This window comes from Ursus maritimus, unplaced genomic scaffold (assembly GCF_017311325.1).
Source record: "Ursus maritimus isolate PB19 unplaced genomic scaffold, ASM1731132v1 scaffold_9, whole genome shotgun sequence".
NCBI lineage: Eukaryota > Metazoa > Chordata > Mammalia > Carnivora > Ursidae > Ursus > Ursus maritimus.
In genome coordinates this window covers 29869969-29897247 of record NW_024427107.1, presented here as the reverse complement: position 1 = coordinate 29897247, position 27279 = coordinate 29869969, and the positions used below count along the sequence as shown (strand labels likewise).

The 27279-nt window shown below is 36.3% G+C and overlaps 1 protein-coding gene across 1 annotated transcript; it reads left to right on the top strand.

Moving 5' to 3' along the window:
- Positions 1-3543: 3543 nt before the first annotated feature.
- On the top strand, positions 3544-26956 carry ZFAND1 (zinc finger AN1-type containing 1). Its single transcript, XM_008689096.2, has 8 exons — positions 3544-3636; positions 10544-10586; positions 11785-11824; positions 13755-13882; positions 13970-14061; positions 14841-14962; positions 25680-25835; positions 25924-26956. The coding sequence occupies exons 1-8, from the start codon at positions 3582-3584 to the stop codon at positions 26092-26094; spliced, it is 807 nt and encodes a 268-aa protein (XP_008687318.1). The 5' UTR covers positions 3544-3581; the 3' UTR covers positions 26095-26956.
- The last annotated feature ends 323 nt before the right edge of the window (positions 26957-27279 follow it).

The following is a 27279-nucleotide window of genomic DNA, read 5'->3' as shown; positions in this document are numbered from 1 at the left end:
ATTCTTCACTATCCTGTTGCCTTCTTTTATTTTCTTTTTAAAGATTTATCTATTTATTTGAGAGAGAGAGAGAACAGGTGAGCAGTGGGAAGAAACAGTTATAGGTTTCAGGGATTAGAATGCGGACAACTTTAGGGGGCCGTTATTTTACTTCAATATACATTCTCATACTTCCCAGAACTGAAACATGGTAAGGCCTCAAAAAAGATGTCTACTGAATCGGTGAATTTACAAGTCAACATTGACATACAGCCGCTCCAAAAGCATTTTATTTTATTCATTTACTTAAATTTCATTAGCCAACATCATTGCCTGAATCCTGTAACTGTTTCCTTATATGTCAAAAAGGACTGCAGGCGTGGTTGAGTTAAGGATCTTGAGGAGAGTAGCCTGAAAGATCCAGGTGGGCCCAATGTAACCACAAGGCTTCTTAAGAGAGGAAGGCCGAAGGGTCGGAGTAAGAGAAGGACACTGATGGAAGCGGGGGAGCATGGAGAAGGGCAGGAAAAGAGATATCCAAGGACGTCATTTTATCCCCCTTGAAGATGGAGGAAGGGGTTGTCATGAGCCAAGGAACACAGGTAGTTTTTAGAAGCTGAAAAAGACAAACTGGATTCTCCCTTTGAACTTTCAGAAGGAACACAGCCATGCCAACACATGGGTTTTATGACTTCTGACCTCCAGTGAGGTAAGATAAAAAAAAAAAAAAGAATAGTGTTTAAAGCTACTAAATTTGTGGTAATTTGTTACAGCAGCAATAGGAAACCAAGGGACAGTTCTTAAAAGACCCTTGAGAGCTGAAAGATGAGATATTGGGACAAATGTTTTGAAGGAGATACAAAGTGAATGTAACAACAGCAGCATTTGTCGTAGTCAGGAGAACAAAGAATTTTCTAAGGAAAAGGTACTTGAGGTGACCACTAAAGCAAAAGCAGAAACAAACCAACTCAAATAGAAGAGGGAAAGAGCATTCCAAGTAGAAGGAACAGCACTTTTAAGGGTCTGCGGCTATGTCGAGCACAGACTGTGGAGAGGCCTTTGAGCGATAATGAGAAAGGTAGGTTGGGCAAAGATTTGAAAGACTTTGAATGCCAAGCAGAGATATTCCCTAGACTTTGTGAACTCCTTGAGGTCAGAGATCCTGTCTTATTTAATTTTGTATCAAATCTAGAATAGGTTTGCTAAATTAACTTGAGTGCAGATTTTATTTCCCAGCTGATAGAATCCACTGAAGGTTTGTTTTGTGTTTTGGGTCAGGTTAATTACAATATTGCCTAGTTAGTGCTAGTAAGGAGAGTAAGTAGCAATTGCTACAATAGCAGCTGCCTGGTGTCCTGGAGGACTGAATTTTGCCTGAGCATGCAAAGCTTTCCCTGTTGAAAGGCTAACAGAATTATATTCTGAAGGTGGAGTAAAAGAGAAACCTGTTCTTTAAACTAAAATCTAACTTCCTAGGACCCATCCCAGACCCTCTAAATTAGACCTAGGGAGGGGTATGGGCAGCTGTACTTACTAACAAGCACCCCACCTGATTCTTATTCTCAGTTGGAAAACCCTGGTATAGAGCACATTCAAGGGAAAAGGAAAGGCATGTACATATGAAAGAACCAGAAGATACATTTAGGAAATTATTGGAGAGTAGGGCGCTTGAGGAGAAGTAGTTATTGCTGAGGCTGAGATTGTGAAAAGCTTTACCAATAAAGCTTTTCCTTACTAAGTTAATCTCGTGAATAATGGAGAACCATCAGAAGATCTTAGGTAAGGAACTGAGTTTTTTGGAGAGGAGATAACCTGAGAAGTTGAAGAGTATAGGTTTGAGAACTTTCTGAGGCATAATTGGTAGAGTTTAATGGCTACTTCCATGAGAGAAATAAGAACGGAGTGGTGAAGAATAAATTCAGGGTTTCTAATGTGGTAGACTACCTTTGTTGGGGTAAGAAAGCATCCCATTTTGGCTTAAGTTTTATATGACAGATGACACCAAGTGAATATTCTACAGACAGAAATAGAGACCTTCAGTCTGGGAGAAAGTTCTCAAGATAAAGAATATGGCTACGGGAGTCATTTGGAACCAGGAGAATTTTACTTCTATGAGGATGTAAATTGATAAATGAGACCAAGCACAAAGTTAAGGGGAAACAGACATGTTGACGTAGCACCTAGAGGAGAAATGGGCAAAGGAGACTAGGGCTGAAAGAGCTAGCAACTGCGATCTTGGCTACTCTACTTATCTGATGCTCCCTATACTCCTAGGGTAAGTGAACTGAAAAAATAAGAGTTTTAATTTTATGATTGAGCTGATAAAATATTTGCCACCTATTTAGGACATTCTAAACACTTAGTAAAACTCTAGAAAACCTGCTATTGATTGACCCAACTAGCTAAAAGAAACATACAAAATTAGGTAAGCTGCTGATTCTTAAATTCAAGAATACTAGAAGTCTTTGATACTTGAATTTTAGTCCTGGCTCTTCCACTAATTTGGGCAAACCATTTAAATGCTATAAACCTGTTTTCTCATCTTACCAAAACTGATTGTGGGATAACTGAATGATATCTTAGGTTTCTTCTAGCTCCTAAAATCTAGAGTTTCTCCAGAGACCCAAGCAAGTCTGAGATGGAAATCTTAGATTTATGCAAGAGCAAATCTTGAAGAAGTAACTGTTTCCCAATCTCACCCTTTCCCCTTCTCAATAAATATATATTTGGACAGACCCTGTTACATACGAGGCATTGAATATTTTTCCAGTTCCTGTCATGAGTACATTTTTGATTGCAGCTCATCCCACTGAGTCGTGTCTGGTGTCACATCAATGGAATGGTATCCATTTGTACCCCACATAGAAGAGCCTCTACTTCTTGGTACCTTTGAAGTGGCTCATCAAGTACCTGAAACTCCCCTTCTTCCCAATGGAATCACAAGCTTTCTTCGGGTAGTTTTGAGACGGGGCTTTCTAAATCGAGGGACTCAGTGCGGTTCAGTACACACTTGGGGCCTCAAGAGCTACAGACTTCGCTTCCCCCCCACCCCGAATTAATAAAAATAAAGAAAAACTTTATTTTTTTAAGTAAGCCTAATGATTCCCTTGCAAGAGGGATTTACTTTAAACTATATTATTAAGTAACACTGGTGCAGGACAAATACGGAATTGAATAAGGTCCTTCTCCTTCACTTGATTATTGCAAATATTTGCGCCAGGCACTGTGCCGGTTCGGAGATTGCCATAGATTAAAAAAAAAAAAAAAAAAAAAAAAAAAATCCTTGTGAGGTCGTCCCCGATTTGCGTTGCAGCAAGGAGAGAATTTCAGCACGAAGTCTTCCAGATGGATAATTGGGTATTTCCTTAAGGACTGGACGCGAAGACTGCCGCCCAGGAAAAAGACAAACATACCAACTGCCTTTTCTTCGTACTGCCTCACTAGACTCCTAGATCGCAGATAGACTCATAACTAACGCACTCTCAACAGCTTGACTCCTCCGGGTGGACGCACCAGCCCGGCGGCAGGCTCCGCCCCGAGGTTCGCCACACTCCCAGCAGGCCCCGCGCGTGTGCCGTAGCCCCGCCTCTTGCGGCGCTGTGATGGCGGAGTTGGATTTAGGGCAGCACTGTCAGGTGGAGCATTGCCGGCAGCGAGGTGATCTAACAGTCCTTAGCCACGGGCGTGGTAGACCTGGATCCCACTGTGCCTTCACGGATAGTGGTGGCGGGTGAGGGGAGGTGGTGGGGCGGGGTGAAGTCTGAGGAGGCAGGGTGGGTTCGTCCCTCCTGGGTCTGCAATGAGGTGTGCTAGTATTTTTTTCTTGCCCCTGAGCCTTTGGGAGAGACTTGTGGTCTCTTTAGAAGCGAACCATGCAATTTCCGTAAAACATGCCTTGGCAGTGTTCCCTTTGTTTTTCGAGTGTGCTTGGCCAAGAACTTGTTGTGTCCCTCCCACTCCTTTCCGACGTTGGGAGAATTGTGTTGCCCTCTGATCCCACCACTGCAACTTTGAGCAAGCCACTTTTCTTTCCTAAATTTTTTATTTGTTACTTACCTGTCAGGTGGAGTTAGGCAAGATCAGTTTTTCACCTGGTCTTCGCGGCTTCTCGTGAGAATGCCCTTAGCTTTTATCAGATTTTCAGCCTATTCTGCTAGATGATCATTATCCTCACTTGAGTTCTGTCATTCTTCGATTGAATATTACTGATTCAACAAACATTTACCAAGCATCAATTTTGGTGCTGGAACTACATAGGAGGGTATAAAATACAGTCTTTTCCATAGAAAAGCTTTCAGAATAATCCACATTTTGAAGCATTAATAAGGCGATGTTCTCTCTACAGTGAACTGAGAGACTGTGTGATACACCTAACCCAATCTAATAGCCAGTGGTAGTGTGGCACAAGCTTTAGGATGTCCTACATCTGGACAGGCAAGTTTCTGAAGCATTGGAGCGATACAGAATGCTCCGTTTTTGGTACCTGGGTTTTGCTCCAAATCTGTGCTGTCAGAGTTGACTGTTACTACATAGGGTGGCAAATAGGTTTCATCTCTCATTGCAGCTTTAGTTATTGGTTGTAGGTACCAGGTGAAAGGAGGACTCTTGAGACTTAGCCCAGTTTTAGTGGGAATGCTGCAATTGGTTAGTGATACCTTCTGTGGGCAGTGGGCAAAAGGGCACAATCCCCTCTAGGTTCTTGTCACTTACAGTCTGTATGTGTATATTTTACCACTGGCTGTCATGGCCAGCCATTTAGGAAACATTTCCTTGTAGATCTCTCATAGAGAAGCTTAGCCAATTGGGTGTTGACCGTAAGTTCTGTTTATCTCTGGTATATGTGATTTCTAAGTCCATGGTATCTGCCAACTTCAGGGATCTCTTAAAATATAAATATATATGAAATGAGGCCAGGGTTTACCTCTTTTGGAGTAGTGGAAAGGGGGTTAGGATTTAGAGGGTATTAAGTGAGTATCCTAAATTTCCTGTAGCTTCCGGATGGATAGAAAGATAGTTTCCTATCTTGATCTTAATTCTTCCCTCCAGATCCTCTTGGTTTATATTTAATATCTAATTCATCACCAGAAGTCTCAAAATAGCAAGCATGTACAATTTTTTCCAATTTGAAAGAGACATAACAGTCTTATGCTTCAGTTTCTTTTTGTTGACAAATGAATACATACTTTTTTGGTATGAAACATGCCCACAGTATCATACCTTCAGAACAACAGTGTCAGTTCACTTAGCCTACTTCTGAGGTAGAGGAAGAACTGTATTCAGTCCCCCTTGATAAGCACAATTATCCATGGATCCCTTTGGGTTATGATAGGACCTCTTTCTGTTTTGGTTAAGGTACCCTGTAGGGTGAGACCTTTTTGGGGGCAATTGTAGTCTTCTCTGAAATGCAGTGCCTTTTGTTTTCTCTTTGTAAAAGTGCGATTGGACATACTCAGCTTCACTTGACTGTATAGTTTCAGGTGCACAGTATATAAATTTAGCAAATCCACTTACTACTCAGTGCTTACCATGATAAATGTAGTCACCGTTGTCACCATCCAATGTTACTATAATATTATTGACTATGTTCTCTATGCTTTTCATTTCTGTGAATTAATTATTTTATAACTGGAAGTTTGTACCTCTTAATCCCCTTTATCTATTTCACCCATCCCCGCACCCACCTGTCCTCTGGCAACCAGCAGTTTGTTTTGTGTACTTGAGTCAGTTTTTTGGTTTGTTTCTGTTTTAAATTCTACATGTAAGTGAAATCATATGGTATCTCTGTTCTTATTTCACTTAGCATGATACCCTCTAGTCCATGCATGTTTTCAGAAATGCCAAATTCTCATTCTTTTTTTATGGCTGAGTAATATTCTATAGTATATTTACGTACCACATCTTTTTTATCCACTTTTCTATCTTTGGACACTTGGGTTGTTTCCATATCTTGGCTATCAAAAATAATACTGCAGTAAACACAGGAGTGCATAGATCTTTTCAAATTAGTGTTTTTATTTTCCTTAGGTCAATACCCAGTAGTGGAATGATTGGATCATATGGTATTTCTACTTCTAATTTTTTAAAGAGCCATTGTGACAGGTGTAAGGTGATATCTCACTGTGGTTTTGATTCACATTTTCCTGAGGATTAGTGATTTAAGTATCTTTTCATGTGTCTATTGGCCATTTCTGTGTCGTCTTTGGAGAAAGGTCTATTCGGGGCCTCTGCCCATTTTTAAAAATCAGGTTATCTGTTTTTTGGATTTTGAGTTGTGTAAGCTCTTGATATATTTTGGATATTAACCCCTTATCAGAAATATCATTTGCAAATATCTTCTCCCATTCAGTAGGTTGCCTTTTTGTTTTGTTAATGGTTTCCTTCGATGCACAAAAACTTCTAATTTTGTTATAATTCCAAGTTTATTTTGTTTTTGGTACCCTTGCCTTAGGAGACTTACCTAGAAAATATTGCTAATGCTGATGGAAGTCAAAGAGATTACTGCCGATGTTTTCTCCTAGGAATTTTATGGGTTTAGGTCTTACATATAGGTCTTAATGTGTCTGGTGTAAGAGATTTTTTCAGTTTCATTCTTTTACAGGTAGTTGTCTAGTTTTCCTAACACCATTTGTTGAAGAGACTGTCTTTTTTGTATTCTTGTCTTCTTTGTTTTAGGTTACTTGATCACGTAAGATTTTAGACCACTGTGTTTTCATTTTCATTTATCTCCATGTATTTTTTTTATTTCCTTTTTGATTTCTTGGTTACCCATTCATTGTTTGGTAGCATGTTATTTGGCCTCCAAGTATTTATGTTCTTTCCAGATTTTTTTCTTGTAGTTGATTTCTAGTTACATATCTTTTGTGGTTAAAAAAGATGCTTGATGATGATTTCAGTTTTCCTAAATTTATTGAGACTAGTTTTATGACCTAATAGGTTATCTATCTTAGAGAATGTTCTATGTGCATTTTGAAAAGAATGTATCCTGCTGTTTTTGGATAGAATATTCTATGTATGTATTAGGTCCATCTGGTCTAATGCTTCATTGAAAGTCACTGTTTCCATATTGATTTTCTGTTTGGATGATCTACCCATTGATATAAGTGGGTTGTTAAAATGCCCCACTGTTACCATATTGCTGTCAATTTCTCCCTTTGTTAGTAATTGCTTTATGTATTTAAGTGTTCCTAAGATGAGTATATAGATACTTGTTATATCCTCTTTTTGGATTGTGGCTTTTATCATTATGTAATGCCATTCTTTGTCTCATTACGGTGCTTATTTTGAAGTCTGTTTGGTGTGATGTTAAGTATTTTGGCTTCCATTTGCATGGTATGTTTTTCCAGCCCTTCACTTTCAGTTTGTATGTGTGTCCTTTAGGTCTGGAGAGGGTCCCCTGTAGGCAGCAGATAGATGGGTCTTGTTTTTTTAATCCATTTGGTCACCCTATATCTTTTGATTGGAGCATTTAGTCCATTTACATTTAAAGTAATTATTGATAAGTATGTATTTATTGCCATTTTGTTACTTCTTTTATGGTTGTTTTTGTAGTTCACCTGTTCTTTTCTTCTTCTCTTGCCCTCTTGTGGTTTAATGACTTTCTTTAGTGTTAGGCTTGGATCCCTTTCTCTTTATTATGTATTTGTGTATCTCTTATAGGTTTTTGATTCATGGTTATTATGAGGTTCATATAGAACATGCATATAACAATTTATATTAAGTTGATGTGGTTCCGTAAGCTTGAGCACATTCTAAAAGTGTTATATATTTACTCCCCAACCCATGTTTTATGTATATGTCATGTTTTACATCGTTTTGTGTATCACTTGACTCATTTTTGTAGATATAATTCATTTTACTGCTTTTTAACCTCCATGCTGGTTTTATAAGTGATTTATCTACTACCTTATTATATGTTTATTCTTACCTGTGAAATATTTTCCTTTCATAAGTTTCTTGTAGTTAGGGCCTTTTCTTTCTACTCAGAATTTTCTTCAGTGTTTTGCGTAAAGCTCTTGTAGTGGTGATGAACTTCTTTAACTTTTGTTTATCTGGGAAACTTTCTCCCTCCTTCTATTTTGAATGATAACCTTGCTGGGTAGAATATTGTTGGTTGCAGGTTTTTTCCTTTCAATACTTCAACTATATCATGCCATTATCTTGTGGCCTATAAAGTTTCTGCTGAAAAATCAGCTAGTAGCCTTATGGGGCTTTCCTTGTATATACCCATGCCCAGCACGGAGCCTGATGCAGAGCTCGATCTCATAACCCTGAGATCATGACCTGAGCTGAAATCAGGAGGCAGATGCTTAACCGGCTGAGCCACCAGGCGCTCCTAAAATTATCTCTTTGTCATTACTTTTTGTCATGTTAATTATTATTTGTCTTGGTATGGACCTCCTTGGGTTCATCTTGGAGGTTCTCTTTGCTTCTTGGATGTGGATGTCTGTTTCCTTCCTCAGAGAAGTTTTCTGCCCCCTTCTCTTTCTTTGGGATCCCTATAATGTGAATGTTAGTACACTTGATGATACTGAGTTCCCTTATCCTATTCTCATTTTTTATTGTTTTTTCTTTTTACTCTTCGGCTTGGTTGCTTTTCATTATCCTGTCTTCTAGATTGTTGATCTGTTCCTCTGCCTCCCCTTATCTGTTGTTCTCTCTAGTGTGTTTTTTATTTAGCTATTGAATTCTTCATCTGACTGGTTCTGTTTTACATTTTCTATATTATGTTGAAGTTCTTACTGAATTCATCCACTCTTTTCTCAAGTCCAGTGAATATCTTTGTGACTATTATTTATTTTCTTTATTCGGCATACTGCTTATCACAGTTTTACTCTTTTGCTGTGATTTTTGTCTTGTTCTTTAATTTGGGACATAATCCTCTGTCTCTTGTTGTGTAACTCTGTATTTAGGAGATCCGCTATGTATCTTGGTCTTGAAAGTTAGTGTACGTGTGTTGAAGAGGTCCCGTGGTGCCTTGGAGTACGATGCCACCTGGTCACCAGAACCAGGTGCTCCGGGGTGTCTTCTGGGGGCTGCACGCACACCCCTGTTGTGGCTGAGCCTTATTTTCCTTCAGCTCTGTTGGCTGCTGTGACCTACTTTGCTTGCTGTGGGCACACTGGGCAGAGTTTGGTTCCTGCAGTGTTGAGAGGCCTTGGTGGACTTGTAAGTGGGTAAGCCAGCAGTCAGATTAGGTGTGTGCAGTCAGCCTCTGTGGTCCTATTGAATGGAGGAAGTCTGCTGAGGTGAGCAGATTGGATGGGGTGGGAACTCAGGTGAATGCATGGGCAGACACATGTGCTAGCAAGGTAGCTGGAGAGTGTTAGTGCTGGTTTCTCCAAGTGTCCAAGCTATCCAACCTGGGAGAGGAAAAGAAATGGCGCCCTCTAGCACTTCTCTTCTTGGAGAAGTCTAAGATCCTGTCCCTCTAGGGGCGCCTGGGTGGCTCAGTCGGTAAGCGTCTGCCTTAAGCTTAGGGTGTGATCCCAGGGTCCCGGGATGGGGCCCTATTTCAGGCTCCCTGCTCCGCTGGGAGCCTGCTTCTTCCTCTCCCACTCTGCCTGCTTGTGTTCCCTCTCTCCCTGGCTTTCTCTCTCTGTCAGATAAAAAAAAAAATCTTTAAGATCCTGTCCCTCTAGCGCACATTCTGAGACTAGTAAATAAATTGCCTTTATGACTATCCCAGGTATTTTTCAAACTGTTGCTTCTGTGCTAGTTGCCAGCAGTTACTTATTCTAGCTTTTTAAGGGTGAGGACTCAAATACTATTGCCTCCAGTCATAGAGCTCTATTTTTAAAATACCTGGAGGTGAGCCCTGCTGATTTTAAAAGCTTGTGACGTTTAGCCTCGCTGGTTTTCAAAGCCCGATATTATGAGTTCTCCTCTTCCCCGTGCAGGTTCCCAGTAGTTGGGGTGCCTGGTATATGGGCTCTGAACTCTAGCTTTTCTGTGCTTGTGTTCCTCCTATTTATGGTTAGTCTTACCGCAGGTTTGGTTCCCAACTGTGTCTCCACCCCTCCCACCCTTCCAGTACGGCCTCCCTCTGTAGGACTAAGCGTGGAAGGTCCGTTTCATGTCTTCAGGTGTTTTTCAGATGTAGCTGTTATCTTGGTGTGTCTGTGGGAGGACGTGAGCTCACGGTCTTGCGATGCTGCCATCTTCCTCTCATCCCCCACAAAACTTTACTTAATATTAAACGGTTTGCTTAGCACTGCGAGATTAGTAAACTGTGGAATCAGACTTGAAACCCAGGATTTTCGCTTCAAATGCAGGATTTTTGCAGCATACAGTACTCAGAAACAACATGTAATAAATCTGGGCATCCAAAAAAACCCAGTACTTTTTTTCCGATTTAGCACACTATTACAAGGAACATTTATCTCCTGGTAACCCAGTCATTCCCAGAGTGCGTGAGGTTGTGATCGCTTTTGTTTAACCACTACTTCCTACGCTAGGATATTGGTCAAAAAGAAGAGTTCTCCTATAGATGTAGTTCAGTCCTTTAAGAATGTTTTTGTTTAAGAAAACTTAATCAGTGCATATCACATTTTTCCCTCAATTTTAGATTTTCTTCCATTTGTATGTGATGGTTGTTCAGGAGTATTTTGGTAAGTTAAATTTTTATACAGGATTTGGGAGTAATTTTAGTGTTTGTAATATGAGATTTCTTTCTGAAAAGCAGAATGATTTAAAATAGCTTTTACTTTAGCCATTGATATTTTATATTATAATAATTACTTAGAAAATATAGTCCTAGGCTCTGATTACTTGTGCATATATGTGGGTAAACTTTAAACTTTCAGAAGTGGATTTGTGTGTGTGATTTTTATGTAAAAGTTATATTTGTGTCTTGTAATCACAAGGAGAGAACATAGCCACAATATAAAGACTATGGGAGAAGGGATGCCTGGGTGACTCAGTCAGTTGAGCATCTGCCTTGTGTGCATTCTCTCTCTCTCTGACAGATAAAATCTTAAAAAAAAAAAAAAAAAGGTAGAAAACAGTCCAGGTACTTTATTAATTAAAATGAAGAGCCCAACCTATACATTTCTTAAATTGGATATTACATGTCCTTTGCACACATATCACATGCAAAGTAAAACCTGGGAACGAACCAAAGATCTTGGAAAATGTCTTTTCTTTGTAATAAACTTTTGTGTTTTAGGCTTTTTTTTTTTTTTTTTTAAGATTTTATTTGAGAGAGAGCATGAGTGGGGGAAGGGGCAGAAGGAGGAGAGGGAGAAGCAGACTCCCCGCTGAGCAGGGAGCCCCATGTGGAACTAGATCCCAGGACCCCTGAGTTCATGACCTGAGCCAAAGGCAGATGCTTAACATTACCCATGTGCCCCCATGTTTTAGGCATTTAACTTATTAAATAGAACATTAAATAGAAAGAATTATCTTCAGAAAATAACTCAAAGATTTATTAGGATTAAATAAAAGTAATGCATATTTTTAAGTCCTTCAGAACTAGAGCATTTCTTTGACATTTTATTCCTGATGGTCTTTGAGAAATAAAAGGAATTAAAAGATTCTTTGTATTTCCACACACCTCGAAGCTCTCAGAGGTAGTTTAGAGTGGTGAATTGTTTTTATTCATATTGAAGTTGAACAGTTGGGTTTTTAAACTTTTGATACTATCGATGTTCTATCTTTAATTTATCTGGCATTTCAGTTTATTCTTATATGCAGAGTTAATGTAGTGTGTATCTTAAGGATACTAACCATTAAAATACCTGTAATTACTACAGTTATCTTTAAGTACATTATTTGATTGGATTTAAACGTCTTTTTAAATTATTTAAGCCTTGAACACAGAAGCAGGGAGTCACACAGCTGTCCTGAGGTATGTTACGAGTTCTAATAAAATGTTTGTATTTATGTATTTTCATTCAGAATTTGATTGAATTTAAAACCATTCAAGGTACCACAGATTAAAATTTGGCATACTAAACTGATTATGTAAAGAGGCTCTTAGTTCCTTTTCTGTTATTTTTCTCAGTTTGTTTTAAAGAAAAATTGGTCTCCTTGGTATTTATAAATTGTTATAAATCTTGTATGTTGCAGTTATGTTTAGGTGGCCCACTTCCTGCTTTAGGCTTTATATTTATAAATATACGGTGAGTTAACATCCTCATTATGTATTCCTTCAAGTTTTCCTTCACTGTTTTGTTCATTTTCCCTATTTCCTAGTGTTAGGATTTGATGGTTACGAATTGTTCTGACTCAATCGGCCTTAGAACACCAGGAACAAACCTGTAGTCCAGTAAAATCCTCACCCCAATTCTGATCAAATTGAGAGATTAGTAAGAGCTGTTAGAAGCCAAAATATCATTATTACTACTTGTAAAGGATAAACTGAGTGATGAAGCTTATTAGTGTAGTGTCGTGAAGGCTGCAAAGGAAATCAGAATTAGGCAGATTTTCCCATTAGTCGTAGCTGTGCTTCCCCAGGTTAGGCCTCCTCCTTGAGGGCAGTTCAATTCTAAGAGGGAAGAAGAGAAAGCTGAGCCCACCATGCCACATATAATTTTCTCAAATTTATAAGTTGCTTCATCTCTTTTAGTCAGAGAAAGGCAGGAAGTTAAATTGAATCCACTCAATTTGGTAGAAAACATGTGCCTCACATTTTTCAGTTGATGTTTATTCCTGCCCAGCATTTACCAAGCACTTTACTAAGGATTTTTATACCTGTTTTCTCAATAATAGAAAATTAAGGTTAAATGAGCTTCAGTTCAAATCTGGTCCTTTGAGGTTTAGGTGATTTATGTGAGGAAAATAAAAATTAACATTTTGGTATTATGCAGGATTAATTGGAGAGAAATAGTCATTATAGTAAACATATTACTGTTTCTTCTACAGCTTGTAAATCTTCTCTGTGCTTTCCTTTTTCTTATATCATTTGATTTCTATGAGTGTCTCTCATAGAATGTCAATGAGATCTCCTTAAATAATGAAGTAAAAATAATTTTACCATTAGACCAAATTTGGAAAAATAGTCAATTCCAATAAGATAGAACTACCATTTATATAGAGGAATGCCCTTTGGTTGTAGATTTTAAGAAATTATTTCACTAAATTCATCCAGCTCTAGAAACCTAGTTACTTAAACTAGACTGGCCTGGATTTTTTTTTTTTTTTTTTTTTTTGTAAAATGTTGTCTTCCTCTATTTGCTGGCAATATAATAATTGCAGAGTAGAGCATGTAGCAGAATAGAGAATGTATCATTGTAAAAACCGTCTTTCACCTTCTGTATCATGGATAAACATACTTTTAAGTTTTCATATATATGTATTTTTAAGTTTTCATATATATGTGTGTATATATATATATGAGAGTTATATATATATGAGAGTGTATATATATATATGAGAGTATATATATATATATAAAAACTTCCTAAAATCGGCATAGAAAGTAGTTATGACTTGCTATTTGAGGGTCTGTGAAATGGTCACCTAAGCATATTATCATGGGGGCATCTTTGTTTAGGACTGATACAGAGTAGAAGACTAAAATTATGAAGAGTAACTGGATAGTCATTTTAACTTGACTTAGAAGATAAATATACCATAGTAAGAAAGTTATGAAAATGTAGGACAGTCAGCAGAGTAATCATTTCTCACACACTTATTATATATAATCTGTTATGTGAGAGTGTGTAAGTTCTGACAAGTTTAAGCAAAAATGGTATGAATGTTGCCTTCCAAAATAGATGTTTATTTGCTTTAAATGTGAAATATATAATGCCAGTTCTCTCTTTGTACATTTTCAGGTGACTATAATCAATGAGAGACTGAAATCAGATAAGCCTACATCTTACCCATGCTCATTCAAGGACTGTGCTGAAAGAGAGCTTGTGCCAGTTAAATGTCCTTATTGTGAGAAGAATTTTTGCCTGAGGTGATCATTGAGACCTTTCAAATTCTGTGTATCTGTGTAAGTTGTATACAAATACATGAACTAGTGTCACTCTTCTGTTGCTCATAGGCACCGTCATCAGTCGGATCATGAATGTGAAAAACTGGAAATTCCTAAGCCTCGTTTGGCTGCCACTCAGAAACTTGTTCAAGACATTATTGGCAAGTATCTAGAAAGTTTGTTTCATTGTTTCCTTACTGCTGTATATCTGTTAGTTACAGAGTCCTGCTTGTTAGTCGGCTTGCATGCTATGGAACATGTTTTTCATGGCCTCAACTTTTATAACTTGCTATATATTTTGATGACATTTTTGTGACTGTATTTCTCCCACATCCTACCTGACCAGTGAAAAATTGGAAATTCAGTGGGAAGTACCCTACCAGATGTTCTTTTACTGGGCTACTTAGATCAGCTGGCTAACTGTCATGGCTAGACATGGTATTCATAAGGCCGATGTAGTGGTTTGCTTTCTTTAAATACTAATGTCAAATCTCAGCTGTCCTGTGACTGCTGCTGGTAATCTGAGGCGCCAGGAAGAATGTATCTGTGACTTAGACGAGTCTTTCTGCCAATATCTTCAGAATTTTGTATTAAGGATACAGATAATATTAATATTAATATTTTATTTAAAATCTTTTGTAACCAAATCTCAAAGTTTTCTGCAGAAGTGTTAGTGATTGTTTTGGATTAAATAGGCTTAAATTGGAGAGAAGCACAGTGAGTTTTTTTGATATGGGGATTGTTTAGATCAACCTCAATGGTATTTTTATAATGGTCCTGTAAATACACTACCAACAAAAGGAATGTGGTCTGTATATAGCTCCACTCTGTGTAATTTATATACATTTCAAGGCCATAACTAATAAATAGTAATTAATAGAACTCTAGAAAATGTAATGTAAAAATTCTATGTGCTTATATACTTATACTTATTTCTTAGATTCTAAGACAGGAGAGACAGCAAGTAAACGACGGAAAGGTGCAAAAAATAGTGAAACAGCTGCAAAGGTAGCATTGATGAAATTAAAAATGCATGCTGATGGAGATAAGTCATTGCCACAGGTTGGTCTCATTTTACTCTTCCCACCCATCAAATAACAACTAATCTGAACCTGATGTATTGTTACTAGTATTATATGGTATATAGTTTTGAGTTTTTTTTCACTTTACAGAATTGTCAGTGAACCATATGTATTTTTTTCAACTTTTTTTTTAATCACTTGGCATCATGTTTTTAACACTTATCCATGCTGATAACATTTAGTCTAGTTCATTCATTTTGATAGGTACACATTATTCCATAGTATGAATATACCACAATTTATGCATTTTCCTAACGAACAACATTCAGATTTTTTCCAAATTTTTGGCTATTATAAACCGTTCTAATAGTGAACATCCTTGTGTATATATGGGAACGTTTTTCTAGGGTGGTCCCTTTAAGACTCCACAATACTCTATTTTATATAATCTCTCAGTACGTATGTACATACGAACATACATATGTGTATATATATATACCTTAACATAGTTTCAGTATGTAATACCTAGGTTTGTTATATACTAGCCTTATGTGTTACGTACTCTGATGTTTTTTGTTCTGCTTTATTTTAAAGATTGTTGATTTTATAACCCTTAAAGTATTGAGACCATCAATCAGATTGAAAAATGCTACTTTAGGGAATATTTCTAGAAATAGAAATACCGGGTCATGGGGTTTACTCATCTTCAGCTTTACTAGATATTATCAACTTTCTGTTGTCAGTGGTTGTACTGATTTATCTCGTTCCTGTAGTGTCTGAGAGTTTCAGTTTTTCTTGTTTCTAAACTTAAGTTTAAAGTTGAATTTCCTTTGTGACTAACAAGGTTCAGCTACTTTGCATTGATTTATTGGCCATTTTATGTCTGTGAACGATTCATATCCTTTGCCCATTTTTTCAGTTGGTTGTTTTGGGTTTGCTTTAAAAAGTTTATAGGATTTTTTTTAATATATATTCTGAATTCTTATGCTTTCTTGAGTAAATGGGTTTCACATATCTTCTCTGTCTATGGCTTGTCTTCACTTTGTTTTTGATCTCTTTGGTGGTTCAGACTTGAGAATTTTAATGTACTCAAATTCAATTTCCTTAAGATTTGTACTTTTTAAAATAAGTTATTTTCGTATATTTTCCTTTAAAAGTTAAAAAAAAAAAATTATCAACTCTTTGTTCCATTTGGAATTTAGTTGTAAGTGAAGTAGAGATTCCCTCCCCCGTAGGGATTTCCTATTGTCGTAACATAAGATATTGAAGAGTTCACCCTTATAATGAAATCTTTGTCATACGCCAGATTGTTCTATACATATAGGACTAATTTATGGAAGTCAGTTTAGTTCCTTTGATCTGTTTGTCTGTCTTTGCATTAATAGCAAACTGTCTTAATTATCATAGCTTTATAATCAGTAGGACAAGTCATTCCACCTTATTCTTTGCTTTCAACCACATCTATGCCTGGCAATTTATTCCTTTGTAAAAAAATTTTAGGATCACTTTGTCCTGTTCTTCGAAATTGCAGTTTTGATAGGAATTGTTAAATTTTAGATTAGAGGCAGTTGACATCTTAGAATTTTGATTCTTCCCATCCACATCTATGATTTCCAATTTTTTTTTAGGTCTTTTTTTTTTTAAATGTCTTTAACATTTTATAATGCGTATACATGTTTATATATCTTAGGCTCCTCATCGTTTTTGTTGCCATTCTAAATGATAACTTTAAAAAAAAATTACATTTTCCTAACTGGTTATTGCTCATTGTTGTATGTTGTCCTTCTTTCTAACAGATAATCTTTCTAATAGTTCCCATAGTTTGTAGATTTTCTGGGGTGTTTTCTGTGCAGCCATATCTTCTGTGAATGACAGTTCTGTGGTGTTTCCTCCCCCCCCCCCCCCAGTTTTTTCTTCTTCTCCTTATTTATCTTAGTGCATTGGCTGAGATCTCTAGAACAGTCTTGAATAATGTAGGTGATAGTAGGCATCTTCATCATTTTTCTGACTTTAATATAAATGACTTCAAAACATCATTAAATACTATATTTGCTGTAAATTTTTGGTAGTAGCCTTTATCACGTTAGCATTACTTCTTTCTATTCCTAGTTTGCTAGGAATTTATATCATGAATAAGTATTAATTTTTACTGTTTTTCTACATCCAGTAGGATAATCAGGTGTCTTTTCTTTCCTTACAAATGTTTTAAATTACATTAATCAATTTTTTTTGTTGAATCACTCACATATTCCAGAATAAACTACTTGACTCTGGTATGTAATTCTTTTAAAATGCGCTGCTAAGTGATTAGCTAATATATTATTTAGTGTTTATTAGTACCAATATTATACACATAAAATTGAGTAGCTTTCTTTTTCATTCTTTGAAATCTTTGTAGTGAATGGGGATTATTTGTTCCTGAAGGGTTATTTTAAAGGGAGTTAACCTTTGAATCTGTTGCTTTTTTTGAGGGGAGAATTTTGAATACTATTTCAATGTGTTAAATAGTTCTTCTTGGTTTATTTGGATAGTCCTTTCTTGTGAAATTTTGGTAAATTTTTTTAAAAAGATTTTATTAGAATTGGTGCACCCGAGCAGGGGGAGGGGCTGAGGGAGAGGAAAAGAGAGAATCTCAAGCGGACTTCTCACTGAGCGCTATCTCACGACCTTGAGATCATGACCTGAGCTGAAATCAGGAGTTGGACACTTAACCAACTGAGCCACCCAGGCACCCCAAATTTAGTAAATATTAACTTCTCTTAAAAACTTACTGTCTGATGTAGATTTTCCAGTTTGTTACAAAGTTTTCAAGTTATTCTCTTATGTTCCAAAATCTCTATTGTGTCTTTAGTAGTCATTCCATTTCATTGTTAATTTTTTTTCATTTGTACTTTGTTTACCCCTTAACAGTCTTGCTAGAGATTTGTGTATGTGTGTGTTAATTTATATTTTAGTTGTTTTAGAGAACCATATTTTGGTTTTATTGACCTCTCTACTGTTTTGTTTTTGCTTTTTTTTTTTTTTTTTTTTTTTTTTTTTTGCTTCCTGTGTCACTAAATTCTGCTTTTATATTATTTCCTCTTATTTGCTTTGCTTAGATTTTCTGATCTTTTTCCATCATCTTGCAGTGAATATATTTTCAATGTGCTTGTGTGGGTGTGGGGTTTTTTATTTGGTAGCTTGATAGTTTTAAACACAGAAAAGTTATAAGAGTAGTACAAAGAATTTTTCCATATTCTTTATCCAGATGTACCAATCATTTACATTTTGCCCTTTTTGCTTTGTCATTTGCAGTCTTTCTCCTGCCACCACCCCTTCCCCATTTGTATGTATTCATATGCATGCCTGTGCCTGTGTGTGCGCCCGCGCTAATTTTTGGTCTGCTTGATCTATCGGTTTGAGACTGAGGGTGTTAAAATCTCCCACTATAACTGGTTTTGTCAGATTTCTTGTAATTCTAATGGTTTTTCTAAACATATTATCAGGTACATGGAATTTCTTATCTTTATGAATTTTGCATTAAATCCCATTTTGAATAATACTGTTTTCCTAGCTTTCTTTTAGTGAATACTTAACTACTACGTCTTTTTAAAATTCCTTTATATTTAACTTTTCTGTTTTGTTTTAGGGTGTCTCTTGTAAGCAGCATATAGCTGGACTTTGTTTTCTTTAATCCAGTTTGATAGTATCTCTTTTATAGGTGAGTTGAATCCATTTATATTGTGATCAATGATTTATTTGAACATATTTCTTCCATCTTATGCTTTTTGTTCATCAACCTTTTCCTTGATTATTTCCTCTTTCCTCACATCTTTTGTATTGATCACATTTTCTATATTCCCTTTTATTCTCGTGGTTTAAAACCATTGATTATAGTTATTTTTTTAGTGATTATTAACACTTTCCTTTTTTTGAAATCTCGAGTTGATGCTTTTAAAATTACAAATGTAGTACATGCTTTTACAAGTGTAACTTTTAAAAGATGTATAAAGGGAAAAACCAACACACCTTCCTCTGCCCATGTCCTTCCCACTAAAGCCGTGGTTCTCAGCTGAAGGTGATTTTTGTCCCCTAGGGTTGCTTTGTCACAACTGGACATGGGGATCCTATGGTATCTAGTGGGTGTAGGCCAGAGATGCTGCTAAACATCCTACTATGCATAGGACAGTGCCCACAGTAAAGAATTTTCTGGTCCAAAATGTCAGTAGTGACAAGGTTGAGAAGGGCTGCCCAAAGGTATCCAATAATGTTCAGATTACTTTACAGTTGTTTCATTACTTAAACATAACAGTAAAAACTTATATAGCACTTACTTTGTTCCAGTCCCTCTTCTAACACATTTAATCCTCACAAGAAGCTTGTTAGAGAGGCACTATTATTTCTGCCTAACAGGTAAGAAAATTCAGGCACAAAAAGGTTAAGTAATTTGCTAGTAGCATAGCTACTAAGTGGAGAACTTGCCAATTGAAACCAGGTGGGCTGGCTTCAGAATCTATGTTCTTAACACAGGTAATAGTTTATCATGGGGTATGCCACAGGTCTGTAGCTATAACTTTTCGCCTTGCATTAATGTGTGTTTGTATTTAGACACATATGTACTTACATATTAGACACATATGTACTTACATATTATATATATATTATATATATATACACACTCATGTATGTTTGTGTATACATGCATATAATTTTACATAAATGGAAATGTTTGTATGTGTGTGCAAACACAAAGTATCTTTTGGTCATTATTTCATTTTATAAAAATGGCATCATATCATTTAGTCGCCACTTTTTTTTTTTTTTTGAATACCCACTACATAATAGGCCCTGGGGAGACAAGAGTAAATAAAAGTCCTTGCCGACATGGAGTTTATATTCTAAGGGGTGAGATAGCTATTAAATATTATATATACTATGTCAAATAGTGATTATGGCTATAAATAAAAATAAGGCAGGTTTAAGTAGGCTATCTATCCTTATCTCTATATATCCTTTTCATTTGTGCCCAGCAGAGATTCCCTCGTGGGAGCTGGTGTGGCTTTAAATCGTTCTTTAAAAATTGGGCAGATATTCTAGTGTGGATGTACAGGTCATATTTTACCATTTTCTCTTGATGAACGTTCAGTTTGTTTCCAGTTTTGGCTACTGTGCAAGTAGACTCAATCTGGTTTCTTATTTCTGTGAGCTAAATTCCCAGGAGTGTGTTTGCTTGGTCAAAGGATATGTGTATTTTAAATCGTAATAGATGTTGCCAAACTGCTTTATAAGGAAGTTGCAACAATTTAGATTTCTACTAGCAGCAGTTATTATAGTCAGCCTTTATTGACTGATTACACTATGCCAGGCATTGTTTTGTGGCTTTAAATTTTTTATCTCTCTTAATGCTCATTATTCTCCCGGTATATTCCGTAACTGGAAGTATTGGAATATTCTATGTCCTCATTTCACAGATGAATAATCTCAAGTTGTCTAAGATCACTTGGGATGAGGCTGTCAACCTACCAGTTTAATATACTGCCTCTTGTGACCAGACATAAGAGTACCCTCTCCTCCTCCCCTGGTTTGCAGTAGCTGTTATCATCCTTTTTAATGTTTTCCAGTCTAATGGCTATAAAAAGATCTTTCTAATTGCTTTAATTTGCATGTCCTTGGCTACTGTTCAGTTTGAGCGTCTTTTAATATGTTGGCCATGTGTAATTGCTCTTTTTTTAATCACCCATATCCTTTGATCATCTTTCTCTTTGGTTGTCCATTAACCCATATTCATGTCTTTTTATTTTGTTTGGTCAACTTGTGGAAGCTCTTGGAATATAATAGATGTTAATTTTTTATCTGTAATCTGCTTTGGAAACTTTTTTTTCCAAAATCTATCAAATATATTGATTTCACTTAGGTATCTCATTGATGTATCAGTGTTTTAATTTTTTGTAAGGTCTGCCTTTTTTTTTTCTTCTTTCCCTGCTTTGGTTTTCTTTAGGATTTTTATTTTTTTGCATCTTGCATTTGTCTTTAATCCATCTGGAATTTGTTTTTAGCATATACTATGAACTAAGGACCCAATTTTTTTCTTCCAGTTTTTAGTTAGTTTTGTCATCACCAATTACTTAAATCATTTCTCCTGTTGAAGGTAATATTTGGTATTTCAATATAATAAGTTTAAGTTTTTTTTTTTAACTGGCGCTATTTTTGGATTTCCTATATCTATTCCACTCATTTTTTACTCATGTATCAATACCAAATTTATTTGATGCAGTAGCTTTATAGAATGTCCTAATATGATAATGTAAGTCCCATCTATATTTTTCTTAGTTTTATTCTTTAATTCATCCATATTATTCATCCTTATGATGTTCAAATTAAAACTTTCTCGGTGAGGGGTTGGTCAAAATGGGTGAAGGGGAGAGGGAGATACAGGCTTCCAGTTATGGAATGAATAAGTTATGGGAATAAAAGGCACAGCATTAGGAATATAGTCAATGATATTGTAATTGCAGTGTATGGGGACAGATGGTAGCTATACTTGTGGTGAACACAGCATAATGTATAAACTTGTCAAATCACTATGCTGTGTACCTAAACTAGTGTAATGTTGTATGTCAACTACACTAAAAAAACAAAAAACCTTAGGATCTTCGTGGTTGTCTTGATGGGACAAGGTTTTGAGTGACAGACTCCAGTAGGTAACTTTAAAGATTATAGGCTCTTTGAAGGAGAAATGGAGAAACTGAGAGAAATCATTATAAATAGCAAGAGAGAACACAGCATGGTGTTAGACAGATATGTGGCTTCCCATGTCCCCCAGTTTCCCACAAGAATATGAGCTGTGAATAATAGTGCCCACAGGATGTAAAGATTTGGCCATTTATGAGAAGCCCCCTTTGTTTTTAGGAGGATTTTATACCCTCTTGAACTTTTCCTCTTTGTAGTGGAGATTCTGGCTCCCTCCTTGCTCACTAGGTGTAAATAAGTGTTGTAAAAGGTCCTCAATACATTATCTAGTGATTTCTGTGAAATTAGGTAAAGTGAAATTCACTCTCCCAGCAAGTTGGGACTATTAGCAAGTCCTGACTGAAATCATTCCTGAAGGATTCACTTTGGATTTGCACGGTATGATATGTAGTGTTGTCTTCCTGTCTAAGAATCCTGTAAGTTTTTTCATTTATTTAACTCCTGTTTTATTGTCTTCTGTAACATTGTATGTTTTTCTTCATTTAAATCTTACTCCTTATTTTCAGCCCTAATTCTCTCATGGGTTTTGTTTCTGTCATGAACAGAATATTTCCACCTACCTCTATATCCAGGTACTATTGAAAAAAAGGTGTTTTCTTTTTGTTTATCTTATTCAGTCATATCACCAAATTCTTTGATTTTTTTTTTCTTTGCCTTCATTTCCTAGGTAAACAATCACACCGCATTAACAAATAAGGATAGTTTTAATTTTAGTTTTTCAATAATTATACTACCTAAATTCATTTTTTGTACGTAGTATCTAGAATCTTCATTGTAATGTTTTGTAATATGATAATAGGCATGTGCTTACATTTTTAATTTTTAAAATTAAATTTTTCTCTCAGAATCTGAAGTTACTTAGTATTGTATCCTCTTGAATAAGACAAGTTTGACATGCTTTCTCCAGTTGAGTGTGTCTCATCCCATCATCTTTGTTCACACAGGATTCTTAAGTCAGCAGCTGTTCAAATTTACCAACATAGTTTTTGAATTTCTCCTTTCCTCAGGACTCACTTTTATTTTGGCTAACGTACTAGTAATTCATTAAGAGTCTTCACTGGTAAACTTTTAGTCTTCTAAAAATGCCCTTATTTTACCCTCATTTGAGCTGAATTGTCTATTAAACTCTCTCAACTCTCAATACACTATTCATTGGCCCTTGTTTATTATTGAGGAAACATCTGTCAGTCTTGTTGCTTTATGGGTATCAGCCGTTTTTTGGTAGTTAGGAGTTTATGGTATTTTCCAATTTCGGTGTAGTGTTTCTACATGTGGATTTATTTTGATTGCTCAGGTTGGCCCTGGAGGTACATTTTTAATTTGACTTATTTTTTTTTACTATTGGAAAATTATAGTCATTATCTCTGAATATTGCTTCCTTCTCTTAACTTTTGTTAGACATATTTTTGGGATTTATAATTTCTGTCTTTATGTCTATTTGTGCTGCATTCTGGAGGACTTTCTCAAATACACCTTCCAATCAGTTAAACCTTTTTATTGAATATTATTGAGATTTCTCCTGTTTGAGTTTATTTCAGAAACTGTATTTTAAAATTTTTATATTTCATATTGGATCTTCATAGCTTGATTCATACCTTCTTGTTTCTTTTTTTATGGCTCTATCCATAAAAGTATCTTTTTTAAGTTCAGTTCATCTGCCCATTGTAAGTTAACCTTTGTTTTGAATTTCCATTTATAGATTCCACATGTCTGTCTTAAGTAGGAGGTTCTTACTGTATTGCTTATTATGGCCACTCACCTCTCACTCTCTAGCAGTTTTGCATTTTCTTCCACTGGGCCATCTACTCAGGACTTCCATTACAATCCAAGCTTGAGATTGGCAGTTTGTACTTTTGCTCTAAAGAGATTTTCTTATTATTGTGGATCCATTTACTGAGTTGGAAGACCTTGCTTTGTTCACTGTCAAGGTGTTCAATCTGTGCTCCTCTGCTTTCCTAAATAATATTTTTGGTAGCAATACCTTCTTCAGCGTCCTGGAGTACAAGCCCCATGCTAGCCTCTGCTTCCAGGCAGTGAGCCCGATCTGGGTACTTGATCTCCGTGTGGCACTATTGTTTCCCACTAACCCACAGCTGAACTCTTGACTATTACTTTCTCTTCTGGAGCTTTAGAAGTCTGTGGCTCAGCCTGCCTACCTAGCACTTGTTTGTATTTGTTTCATTTTTGATCCTCAAGGGTACTTGTCTTTGTGTATGTGTGGGGCAGGGGGCTATAGCTTTTAAAATTTTTCCTTTTGTATTTTTGCTCCTTTTTTTTTTTTTTTTTAAAGATTTTATTTATTTGACAGAGTACAAGCAGGGGGAGTGGCAGGCAGAGGGAAAGGGAGAAGCAGACTCTCCACTGAGCAGGGAGCCTGATGCGGGGCTCCATCCCAGGACCCTGGGATCATGACCTGAGCCAAAGGCGGATGCTTACCTGGCTGAACCACCCAGGCACCCCTGTATTTATGCTCTTGATGGTCTTGTTACTTTGTTTTGGAGCAGGAACTATTAGGTTATAGCATTGGCCCAAGACTTAAATTTCTGATGATTTGTTTTTTCTTTTAATATTTGTTACCTGGTATGATACAGTCCATTGGTTTTCAACAAATCTAAATTCCTTAGTGCTTAGGTGGAAATTGTGTCGAATCTGTTATTTCTTAAAATAATTCTGATCTTTCCTCTATAATTTAGAGATACTCCAGTTATACCAAAATTTTTATTGTAGCACAAAATTTGTAAGTCAGTGCTTTTTTTAAAGCAATTTTTAGGAATCAGGGAAGATCAGAGGCCAGACAACTTTGATCTCCTCCCCCCCTACCCAACACACACTTTAAATTTATTGATTGTTAAGGAGGCTCCATGCCCAGTGTGGAGCCCTACTTGGGGCTTGAACTCACGACCCTGAGATCAAGACCTGATCTGTGATTGAGCCACCTAGGTGCCCTGCTCTCCCACATTTTTTAATTTAGCAGAAAATGCAACGTAAGGAAGCACATAGGACATGAAATACTAAAGGAACCACCTCCAAATCTCTGAATCCTTCTGTTTTGTTGATAAGGTACTTACTTGCCTTATTTATTTTTAGGACCTTTGTTCTAAAGAGCCCTGCTGTATCTAAATATGAAGTAAGGTCTTTCAGGTGAAATGTTAATACGTATCAGGAATCTTTTAATTGCAAGTGACAGAAACTTGATTACAACTAGCTTAATCAAAACAGTATTTTTTCTTCTATAGTGGGGAATGATGCATTGATCTGATCTCAAGGGATGGCCAGATTCTGGGACTCATCCTGTTGAAAGAGTCCATCTGTTTCTTTGACTTTTCTCTCTGTGTTGGAGCCATTCTTTCCCACTTGAGGAAACTTTCCACATTAGTTCAGGAATAGCTGAGAGGTATGAGGGGATAGCTACAGGCAACTTCAGGTTGAACTCTTTTTCAAAGATTTTTACGTGTCAGAGAGAATGCATGCGCTCGCACAAGCAGAGGGAGCAGCAGGCAGAGGGAGAAGCAGCCTCATTGCTGAACAAGGAGCCTGATGGGGGACTTGATCCCAGGACCCTGGGATCATGACCTGAGCCGAAGCCATATGCTTAATGGACTGAGCCACCTAGGCATCCCAAAAAAACCAAACTCTTAAGGAAAAAAAAAATGCTCCTCCCTTCTCCTGGTTTTTGAAGATAAAATCCCAGGAAAAGACCTTGATTGGCCTAATTTTATGTCACATGCTTGTCTTTGCACAGACCACCCTAGCCTAGGGCCTCAGGTCCTATGCATATGCACTTAGGTGGATTCTTGGGTACTGTGATTGGTATTCCACTGAAAGATCCATCATTAGAGGGTAATCCTCTAACCAGAAGAGAGGAAGATGGGTCACCAAACAAAAACAGATGCTGTCTTTATAATATTATATTTATATATACACACACACACGCGCGCACACACACACACACATTACGTATATATATATATACACACACAGATTACATATATATGTATTTTAACTGTATTTTACTTTTTATTTTACAGACAGAAAGAGTTTACTTTCAGGTTTTCTTACCTAAGGGGAGCAAAGAGAAGAGCAAACCAATGTTCTTTTGCCACCGATGGAGCATTGGAAAGGTCATAGACTTTGCAGCTTCTTTAACCAGTCTTAAAAATGATAATAACAAATTAACAGCTAAGGTAACAACTGGTTATAATTTTTCTCTAAAAGCTTTAGGATACTGTGTACCAGCATGTTTATTACAGTGTGATTTATTTCCCTTAACAGAAATTAAGGTTATGTCACATTACTTCAGGAGAAGCCTTACCCTTGGATCATACTTTGGAAACCTGGATTGCTAAGGAGAATTGTCCTTTATATAATGGTGGAAATATTATCTTGGAATATCTTAATGATGAAGAACAATTTTTAAAAAATGTTGATTCTTATTTGGAATAGTCTTTTAAGGATTCAAGCCAGAAATGATAAGGAAAATTTTATGTTAAGTCAATTTCTTTTACTACAAATACTATATATTTTATTATTTTTAAAAGTTGCTTTTTAACTTATTTCCATTAGGTCATAATTTACCTTATCAGTTTTCTGTTAAATTGAATTTGAATTTTTGTGTGTTAAACTATGAATGGACATTCAATTATTAGCAAATTCTTACCTTTAGCTTTTATTAGGTTGTGCTTAATAACAACAAAAAAGGTGTATTTCATTTAGTTAATGTCAGCTGTTGTGACTCTGCAGCATATCCTCTTTACTGTAGGATCTAAGCTGAAGGAATGACTCCTGTTTGGGACATTGCTACTTCTAAGGCAGAGGAAGAAAGAGATGGCTTTTAACATGTATCGCTTTTGCTTTAAGCAAGTAACCTGGCCAAGGCTTGCATCATGAAGCCAGGATAGGCCTAGGAAGGGGAAACGATTTTCTTGGTGTTTTCTAACTGCATTGGGGCATATCTCTCTGATAAAGGTCCTCCTCCAGTAGGATTTACCTTTTTTGTTTGTGTAATTGTATTACAAATGAGAGTAAGATGAGGTAGCACAACTTCATTACAGTATCTATATATATATATAAAAGCAAAATACATACCAAAAAGGAACTATATTTTTACCAGCACATCAGGTGAATACTTCTGACTGATCTATTTCATTGGTACTCATCAAAGTACTACCATATGGAAAAAATAGAAATGATTTGTTTTTTTTCCCTTTTTGTTCTTTTTGGGGAAGGCTTTGTCCCTTTTCTATTTTATTTGTCATAGACACATATAGTGGCTTTATGTATAATTAAATAAAGGAATTAAACTCAATGTTCATCTCTTCATATTTTCATGCAAGGAATGGAGATAACTTGTGACTTTGGTCAGCTATTTGTTTATTTATTAAGGTAATTATTTGAGTACCTACTAAATCTAAGAATTTGATTATAATTGCCGTGGTGGATATAATGAGATATATGCATACTTATAATTATAATACAGAGCTGTGTAGCAAGTGCCAAATGAGTAGATAGACAGTAAATATAGATGTTCCAGTGGTTCTTTCTCAGAAACTACAAGGCCAGAAGTAGAAATAATCCTTAAATATATTTGCAGATACCAGAAAGTTTTAATACAGACCTTAGCATCCGTCA

What these genes read in the sequence shown, in the direction of transcription:
- ZFAND1 (XM_008689096.2), top strand. Translation starts at nt 3,582, where the DNA reads ATGGCGGAGTTGGATTTAGGGCAGCACTGTCAGGTGGAGCATTGCCGG. An exon ending in GGTTGTTCAGGAGTATTTTG is followed by an intron (nt 10,587 to 11,784) that starts GTAAGTTAAATT and finishes AAATTATTTAAG; the next exon opens with CCTTGAACACAGAAGCAGGG. An exon ending in ATAACAAATTAACAGCTAAG is followed by an intron (nt 25,836 to 25,923) that starts GTAACAACTGGT and finishes TTCCCTTAACAG; the next exon opens with AAATTAAGGTTATGTCACAT.